The 9,465-nt window shown below is 49.5% G+C and overlaps 1 protein-coding gene across 1 annotated transcript; it reads right to left on the bottom strand.

Annotated features, from left to right (window-relative positions):
* Window positions 1-696: 696 nt before the first annotated feature.
* On the bottom strand, window positions 697-3,508 carry LOC143407257 (intestinal-type alkaline phosphatase-like). The gene is made up of 11 exons (XM_076866415.2): window positions 3,436-3,508; window positions 3,239-3,355; window positions 3,011-3,126; window positions 2,688-2,862; window positions 2,437-2,609; window positions 2,067-2,201; window positions 1,913-1,985; window positions 1,653-1,787; window positions 1,373-1,564; window positions 1,067-1,183; window positions 697-983 (listed from the first exon to the last, which is right to left on the bottom strand). Exons 1-11 carry the CDS (start codon window positions 3,506-3,508, stop codon window positions 697-699), a joined length of 1,593 nt encoding a protein of 530 aa, XP_076722530.2.
* Window positions 3,509-9,465: the final 5,957 nt, after the last annotated feature.

The following is a 9,465-nucleotide window of genomic DNA, read 5'->3' as shown; positions in this document are numbered from 1 at the left end:
GGCCAAGGCGGCGCGGGGCAGCCCAGGGTGCACGCCTTCCTAGGCTGGTGCCTGGACTGGCCCGAGACGGAGCAGGGCGGACAGCGCCGCGCTCCTCTGGAGGCCGGTGGTTCCCGGGGCTGAGCGGCGAGGAGCTCAATTCCCTGCCCGGAGGAAGGCGGGACAGTGGAGGGACAAGGGACCTGGGGCTGGGGCAACAGGCCTGCTAGGGCTGGGGCTGGGGCTGGCCAGGAAGCTCCAGGGGCCCAGCTCCCAGGGGCCCCCAATCCCCGTGGGCTCGGACCAGTTTCTGTGGGTGCAGGGAGGAGCTTTGTGCCCCTGGGGCTTGTGACAGCCCTTTCTTCGTGCCTTTGGGTGCTACTGCACTCTCTCTGGGATATCCGGCACGTGGATTTCTGACTTCGGACCTCCGGTCCTCAGAGCAGGAGTGCAGTCCTGGGTTCTGGTGCTGGAGCTCCCCCTGCCTGTGGAGCTGGGCAGGCTGTGGCTTGCTGAGCTGCAGTCCTCACTGGAGGGTCTGGGGCTGGGATGGGCAGTGCTGCCTGGTCTGAGTCTGCCTTATCCCTCTATCTCTTGGTAAGAGCCAAAGGTGGGGGCATCAGGATAGGCAGCCCAGTTTTGGACTGGCAGTGGGGGTGCGGTTGGTAGGAGATGCCAGCTGCAGGGTTCCTGGGTGGGTCTCAGAGGGCCTGGGTGTCAGGGTGCAATCCTCAGCAACAGCAGCAACCAAAAGGGCAGCAACACTATGGTGGCGACAGGGCAGTGACCCACAGCACTGCTCTGGCCTGCTGGGGGCGCCAGGTCGCAGGCCTCATAGGGCTCCAGGCAGGCAGCGAAGGCCATGACGTGCGCGATGTAGTTCTGCTCCTGCACCCCATGCACCAGGTGCGCCTGCGGGCCGCGCGCCAACACCGCCACGTCCTCGCCTCCGTGCGTCTCCGACGACAGAGGCACAGCCGCCTGCTGCTTGTAGGTGGGGGCACCTGGCGGGAAGAGGAGTTCAGGGCGGGAGAGTCCCCCTCCACCCCTGTCCCCAAGAAGACGACCTTTCAATGGCCGCACTCACCGCTCTCAACCTCCGTGACGTCGGGTCGGTTGCCAGAGTTCAGCACGTAGCCGGGGCCATTGCCATACAGGATGGACGTGTAAGACTTGCCGTCCTGGGCCTTGAGCGGGGCCAGCCCTGCGGGGACAGGTGGCACCTGAGCTCACCGCCCTCCCCCCGGGACCCCAGTGTGTCGCACAGGCGCCTTTGCCTGGTCACCAGCTTCCTCCTCCCAAGAACCCTGCGAGGCAGGCGCCCTCAGTGCGCCCGGTTGACAGATGAGATGCGACCCCCGCCTCAACAGCCCCTGTCGCGGTCCCCGCCTACCGAAGATGGAGCTGCCCCGCAGCGTGTAGCCGCCAAAGGAGAAGACGTGGGAGTGGTCGGCGGTGACGAGGGTCAGCGTGTCCTGGTCGCTGGTGAGCTGGCCGGCCTTGTCGATGGCGGAGTCGAACATGACCGCCTCGGTCAGAGCCAGGAAAGCGTTTCCCGCGTGGTGCCCGTGGTCGATGCGGCCCCCTGCGGGAGCCAGTGGGAAGGGCGTGAAGCTCCGCCCCGCCCCGCACTGCCCCGCCCCCCTCCCGTGCTGCCCACGTGCCTCGCCCACCTTCCACGAAGAGGTAGAAGCCGCGGGGGTTCCTGCTCAGCAGGACCAGGGCCACCTCTGTCATCTCCACCAGGGAGGGGTCCTGCGCTGGCTCCCGGTAGATTTCATATTTTAAGTGTTCAGGTTCGAAGAGGCCTGGGGGACAAGGGACCCAGTGATGAGGCGCTGGCTGGGGAGGGGAGGGGAGGGTGATGGCCACAGGCACACAAGCTCCAGGGGGCCACCTGAGGGGTGCCAGGATAGGAAGTGGGGGTCATTACCCATGAGGTGGGTCACTGCTGGGTCCTGGGACGCCTCAATGAGCTGCTCGCGGTTCCACACATACCGAGCCCCCTGGAGGGACAGAGCCCACACTCAGCCCACATCCCTAGACCTGCGGCCCTGCCCTGGTCCCGGCCCTGTGAGCCCCATCACCTGGTGCTTTGCCAGCCATTCCTGCACCAGGTCGCGTCCATCCAGCCTGGTTCCATTCTGGGTGGTGTCACTTGGGTACTCGGGGTCTGGGGTGCCCTTGGGAAACATGAACTTTCTGCCCCCGCCGAGGATCACCTGTAGTCAGAGATCCAGGACAGGTGGCCTTGGGGCCTGAGGGGCCTCCAGCCCCCTGGTCACAGACAGCCCCCTGCTGCCCATCAGGTTGTGGGAAGGACTGTTCTGGGTACTCCATTTAACCCCAAGAGGTCAAGGCAGGCCACAGGGTTCAGATGGTTGGAGGCCTGGGACTCCAGCCAGTTTTCAGGCCTGCCCTTTGGTCACACCACTCCCCTTTGCCCTTTATGCTCACGTCAATGTCCATATTGGAGACGAGCTGCATGGCGATATCCTGGCAGCCCTCCTGCAGCGCCGAGGCTGGCATGTCTGCATCTGAGTACCAGTTGCGGTTCACCGTGTGTGCATATGTGCCAGCTGGCGAGGCATGCTGCACTGTGGTGGTAGTCACCACTCCCACGGACTTCCCTGGAGGCGGCAGAGGTCAGGGTGGGCCACACAAGCCTTCTGGCCTACCCTGGTTCTCACTGGCAGCCCCATACCTACCTGCTTGCTTGGCCCAGTACATCACAGACAGGACCTCGTTGCCTCGTGTTGTGTTGCACTGGTCAAAGCGGGCAGCTGCACTCAAACCAATGGTCTTGTAGTTGGCCTTGACCCCACACAGGAAGGCTGTGGCGGTGCCAGCGCTGTCTGGCACCTGTCTGTCCACGTTGTATGTCTGGGGACAGAGACACTCTCCTCTGTGTAGCCTTACTCCTTGGCCTAGGCCTGGGGTGGTCCTCACTGCCCTGGACCCCAAACTAGGCCCCATCTCTCCTGGGTCCTTCCCCTGCCACAGCCCCCAGCCTCCTGCTCAGAGTCCTCACCTTGGATAGAGCCATATATGGGAAGTGGTCCATGGCCAGGGGCGTCTCGGGCCCCAGCTTGCCTTGCACCTGTCCCTTTAAGATCCGTGTGGCTGTCACTGTGGGCACTCCCATCCCTGAAGGAACAGATCCCAGTCAGGCCTGAGTCCCAGGGCTGGTCTGGACCCAGCAGTGGCCCTGGGTTCAAGGCCCCTGAGCACCACGGGTGGACCAGCATGGTGCACTCACCGTCTCCCAGGAAGATGATGAGGTTCTTGGCTGAGGTCTGAATGGGCTTCAGCTTCTTGGCGGCATCCAGGGCCTTGGCGGCTTTCTGGTTCCAGAAGGCTGGATTCTCCTCCTCCACTAGCCAGGGGGAGAGTGCAGGTAGGTCAGCCTGGGGGCTGGCCTGTGGGGCAGGGAGAGGGGCTGGGGGAACCTCCTACCTGGGATGACACCTTGGGCCAGCTGTATCCTCAGGCTCAGCAGCAGCAGCAGAAGCACCGGGGCTCCCTGCATGTTTGCGGGTTGGTAGTTGGTGGCAGGCTGGGACGCCTAGGTACCAGCTACAGAGCAGGCTGTCTGTGTAGAAGTCGGAAGACCATTTGCCCTTTTAAAGCCTTCTTGTCTCTCTCCCACCCTAATCTCTTGCCCCTGTGCTGTGAAGGCAAACCTGGATGGTGTCAGGGTGTGGCTGAGCTAGCCTGGGGCAGGAGCTGACAGGCAGCTCTCATTTTGGGCCCCAGGTGTCTCTTCCATGTAGGGTGGGAGTGGAGGCCGCTTCCCTCTGGGCAAGGAGCTTGGCTTTTGGCCTGGACTACCACCCCTCTGCCCATGCTGCCCTGTGGGACTCAGCACCCCTTTGTCCCTGAGACCCAGCTGGGCCAGGCCTGTTCTGGGTGCAGATCACCTGGGCCACAGGCCTGGTTTTGGCTTCCTGATGCCACCAGCCCCATAGATACCATAAATGATGCTGGAAGGGTGGCCTGGCTTCCTGGCCACTCCGTCGTGTCTTTGCATGTTTGACTTGGGCAGGTGGGCCTTCAGGAAACTGTTCCCAGGTGACTATGTGTGGGAGTGGGTGGGGTTGGTGGAACCTCATCCTGGGCCTTGCCATTATGGTTTGGGTCAGCTGGTGTGCTTGCTTGTGTGTCCACACCTTTGCTTGGGGCAGCAGGTGGGTATGGGGTCAACCACAGGCCAACCAGGCATGGGCTGATCTTCTGAACAGTGGGCAGGCTGCTGCCCTTGAAGTTGACCCCAGTTTCCCTTGGACAGGTAGAAGGGTCCCTGAGCTGAGTCTGTTTTCAGAGGCCCTAGGCACACCCAGAGATGTAGCCTGGGATGAGGACCTAGGAGGTTTCTGAAGCCTCAAGCTGGGTTCAAAAGTATTTCTCGATCCAGCAATCCCACTTTTGCATGTATGTGTGAAGGAATTAGAAGCAGGACTCAGATTTCTGTACACCAGGTTCAGAGCAGCATGGTCGCCAGTAGCCAAGAAGCAGGTCTCATTACTGAATGAATGTAGAAGCCGAATGTGGGCATGCCCTTCATAGAATATCATTCAGCCTCAAAAAAATGAAGGAGGGCTGGGGCCGTAGCTCAGTGGCAGAGCGCTTGCCTTGCACATGTGAGGCACTGGGTTAGATCCTCAGCACCACATAAAAATTAAAAAATTTTTAAAAATAAAGAAACAAAACTATTTTAAAAAATGAAGGAAAGCCTGCAGCAGGCTGGGAGGGGGAACCCGAGGGCTGTACACCTGGTGAAGTGCCAGTCTCAGAGTTTGCACTCAGACGGGGTTCCCAGTGGAGTGAGATTCCTGGAGACAAGGGGAAACTGGGGTAGCTTAATGGCGACAGGCCTCAGCTTCCAAGACTAGAAAGTTCTGAGGAGTTACCCAACCCTGTGAATGCACCTCACAGTACTGAACTTAAAAATGGACAAGTTTTTTTTTTGTTTTTTTTCTGGGCGTGTAACAGGGGTTCACTTGATGCTTTGACTATATCCCTTGTGTCCTTGAAACTTACATGATTTTTTTTCTTTTTTCCATTCTTCTTTTCCCTAAACTTCTCTTCCCTGATCTTCTCCTTTCTGATCTCTCCTCCCTAATCTCATTTTTTCTGAATCACCTCTGCCGCAGTCTGGGTGGGCACAAAATCACGAGCCACCACACAGCTTGTAGATTCAAACAGCAATTCTTTATTCCCGTGGTCACACCGGCCTTCTACAAACACGTTCTGGGGAAAATCACGTTCTCTGCCAAATCCACCTCCTCTGCCTCCCCAAAACTCTCTGAATCCCGGGAGAGACTCAAGGGGAACTCAGGCAGCAGGATACGCCCTATTCCCAGCAGGAATAATCTTAAACCTGGAACCGCCCTAAACCCCGGATCCGCCCTGGTCCTTGAGCAAGGTCACCTTACAATGCAATGTTACTGCAAAATGTCCTATTTCCACGAGTCCTTCCACTAAGCAACATGGGGTACGCTGGCAAGGAAATTGTCGTACCTAATTGGCTAATGGCTCCCAGCATCTCCCCGCTTCTGATTAATTAAACAACAAGCCATGTGGCTTAAGGACCGTGCCTGGTAGGTTGTCCAATTCAAATATGGTTCTTACCCGTCATTGGAAAACTGACCTTTAGGCATCAGCCTCCTGTCTTAGGTTGATACCACTGCAATTGGATCATACCCATCACTGACTACCGGTCCAGCATACAGCCATTGGCCCCCAAATTTTAGACCATCACTAGCAGAAGGGAGGAAGATACAGAAATGCCATGACACCAAGTCAATTGATGGCTCCTTTGGAAAAATTGCATCACTGGTGACACCATCAGCAAAGATATGCCAGCACTACCACAATTAACATGGGGTGCGCTGGCAAGGAAATAAAAATTGTATCACTGGTGACACCATCAGGCAAGATATGCCAGCACTACCACAATTTGCTGCACCAAATTTTAGTTACATAGTCCAGGCAAGTTCTGCAAGCAGTTCAAAGAGGAGGAATCTATCAATATGTCCATTTCCTCCCAAAGTCCGTTTCCTCCCAAAGTCCGTTGACTCCTTGATTGAGCATTACTTGTTGAGTTATATTCATTGATGCATCAGTTTATACGGTTTACTGTGATAGCTATCATAGAAGCTGTTGTTTGGTTTTATCTTTGTCTTCACTGGCACTGGGATGAAGATAGGAATTCTGGCAATGTTGCTAAATAGACATTATCCCGAAAAGAATTATTAAATATAATGAAAAGGAAAGGTGAAAGTAAGCAAACAGATCTGTTAACCTCCTTTAAAAACAATCCTTAACAGCTGTTTACCTAATTTAAATTAAGCCATTTAAATCACGTGAATAGAAAAAAAATAATTCGGATCCATTTTTTCATGAGCGCTCCTCATATATGATATATGGACATATGCACACACAGACATACAACACAAAACACAAATGTGCACACAAACGTACAACACATAAGACAATAATAAAGGCCTTGTAGCTTTACCTAGGTGAAATCTCCATTGCAATGTTTATTTTCCAGTCAAAAAATAAAACTGATCAGAAAAACATTAACCTAGGTTTGTATGAGCTCAAAAATAAAAATAGAACCTTATGATGTGGAAAAATGCAATAATAAAATAGATATTAAAAAAATCACCCTGGTTAATCACTGTCGCAGATGTAAGAATAGCCAAGCTGGAGCTCTGGATATCAGCTGTTATGGATTTGAGTCAAATCATCTTCTTTTTGATCTGTAGAAATTGTTTTAGTTAATCTCTCTTGAATCCAAATCGACTGCTGTTCTTCCTGTGGAAAAACACAAACAGAACCCCGACTCCAGACAATCACTGGGTCAGACCTTTCCATTGTCCTGTTAGAATATCTTTCCAAAGTACTTTAGGCTTGTGTACATTTTTTGGATAAATATGTCTTTCTGCAGCACTAAGTCCTGATGAATCCAAATTTAAAAAGTTTAGAGTAAAAAGCGTTATTTTAAGTTTATCTTTGGGGGATATATACCCCCTTCCAATTCCCTCTTTTTGCTTTAATAAGTACATTTTAATAGTTTGATGAGCTCTTTCAACTATGCCTTGTCCCTGGGGATTGTATGGGATTCCTGTTATATGAGTAATACCAAATGATGAGCAAAATTTTTTAAAAGAGGTAGAGTTATAGCCAGGACCATTATCGGTTTTTAACTGTTTAGGAACGCCCACAGTGGCAAAATTTTGTAAGCAATGAGCTATAACATCTTTAGTTTTTTCTCCGGCATGAAGGGACCCCATCAAAAATCCGGAAGAAGTATCAACTGTAACATGTAAATATTTTAATTTTCCAAATTCTGGCAAGTGTGTGACGTCCATCTGCCAAATATGGTTAGGTATCAGTCCTCTAGGATTGACTCCAAGATTAACTTGTGGTAAAAAGGTCACACAATTTTGACATTGTTTTATTATATGTCTGGCTTGTTCCTTAGTTATTTTAAAATGCTTTTGTAAACTATTAGCATTAACATGAAATCTTTTATGAAAATTTGTAGCTTCTTCTAGTGTAGAGAAAATATGTATGTCATGTGTAGTTTTATCTGCTAAATCATTGCCCAAACTAAGGGCTCCAGGCAATCCTGTATGTGCCCTAATATGTCCTATAAAGAATGGATCTTTTCTGTCCCAGATTAGACTTTGTATAGTGGAAAACAAAGAGAAAACAGTAGAAGAAGGGGAAATCCTACCAGCATCTTCAAGGGATACTATAGCATTAACTACATACTGACTATCAGAAAATAAATTAAATACAGAATCTTTAAACATCAAAAAGGCTTGTAAAACTGCATTAAGCTCTACCTTTTGAGCTGATTGTTTGGGTACTAAAAATGTAAAAGTTTGATAAGGGGTAACTACTGCTGCTGTACCATTATTTGACCCATCAGTGAATATATTTGGAGCATTCATGATAGGGTTTTTTTTTTTTTTGTCATTTTTGGAAAATCTACAGGATGCTTAGACCAAAAAGACAACAAAGGATTAGATGGTAAGTGATTATCAAATGTAACATTAGATTTACACATGATTATTGCCCAAGTATTTAACTCATTAGCTAATTCATCAATTTTATCCATAGTATATGGAGTAATAATTTTATTGGGAGAAATTCCAAACACTCCCTTCACTGCTTTTATTCCTTTGAGTATTAATTGTCCTACAGCCTCAGGATACCTAGTAAGAATAGTGTTAGGAGAATAAGATAAATGTATCCACAATAATGGACCTTCTTGCCAAAATACTCCTGTAGGAATATTATTTGTTGGTAGTACAATAAACAATAAAGCAAACTTATATGAATTCTATCCAAATGTATATTTTCCATATATATCTCAATAATTTTTATTGCCTTTCTTGCTTTAGGAGTTAACATGCGAGGTGAGTTTGGATCTGATGGACCTTTTAGAATATCAAATAAAGGTCCCAACTCTCCTGTTGGTATGCCTAGATAAGGCCTTATCCAATTTCTCCCAATAACTTTTGAAAGTCGTTAAGTGATTTGAGTTGATCTACTCGTATTTGAATTTTTGGTGGACGGACCATGGTTGAGGATAATAGAACTCCTAAATAGTTAATTGGAAAATTTAATTGTACTTTATCTATTGCTATCTCTAGATTATAATTTTTTAATAAGTTTGTAAGTGTGGATAACATTCCAGCAATATGTTTTTATCTTTATGTGCTAATAATACATCATCCATATAGTGAAATATTTGTAGTTCAGGATTTTGATTTCTAAGTGGCTGGATTGCTTTGTTAACATATATTTGACACATAGTTGGACTGTTAGCCATCCCTTGAGGGAGTACTTTCCATTCATATCTCTGATCAGGACCTTCATGATTTAATGCAGGGATAGTAAATGCAAAACGTGGACTATCCTCGGGATGAATTGGAATTGAAAAAAAAACAATCTTTAATATCTATAGCTAAAACATGCCAGGTTTTTGGCAAAGCAGACAATTGAGGAATCCCTGATTGAGCAGGTCCCATAATAACCATCTCATTATTAATGGCTCTTAAATCTTGCAATAATCTCCATTTAACAGATTTCTTTTTGATGACAAAAATGGGAGTATTATGGGGAGATATGGAAGGTTGTATGTGTCCTTCCGCTAATTGTTGTTTGACCAGATCATGGGCTACTTGTATCTTTTCTTTAGTCAGGAGCCACTGAGGAACCCACACTGGTCTTTCTGATTTCCAAGTAATTTTGATTGTCTCAGTGGCCCTTTCTGAAAATCCAACCCATGTCTGTCTGTTCCTTAATCTATTTGAATTAGTGCTGCTATACCCTGTCCTTGTTTTCCTAATCTTTTTTCTTTCCTAAAAACTTGTCTAGCCCTAGTAGTAGGCGCATTAGGATTGATGTTATTTGTTAACATCAAATCTAATTGATCTAGGACATCTCGTCCCCATAAATTTATAG

The sequence above is a fragment of the Callospermophilus lateralis genome, chromosome 9 (assembly GCF_048772815.1).
Source record: "Callospermophilus lateralis isolate mCalLat2 chromosome 9, mCalLat2.hap1, whole genome shotgun sequence".
Classification (NCBI taxonomy): domain Eukaryota; kingdom Metazoa; phylum Chordata; class Mammalia; order Rodentia; family Sciuridae; genus Callospermophilus; species Callospermophilus lateralis.
This window is presented reverse-complemented; position numbering and strand designations above follow the sequence as displayed.

Excerpts from the sequence above, each read along its gene's own strand:
- LOC143407257 (XM_076866415.2), bottom strand. The coding sequence starts at position 3,508 with ATGCAGGGAGCCCCGGTGCTTCTGCTGCTGCTGCTGAGCCTGAGGATA. Across the intron at positions 1,788-1,912 it reads AGCAGTGACCCACCTCATGG|GCCTCTTCGAACCTGAACAC; the intron begins GTAATGACCCCC and ends CTTGTCCCCCAG. Across the intron at positions 1,184-1,372 it reads GCGGGGCAGCTCCATCTTCG|GGCTGGCCCCGCTCAAGGCC; the intron begins GTAGGCGGGGAC and ends CTGTCCCCGCAG.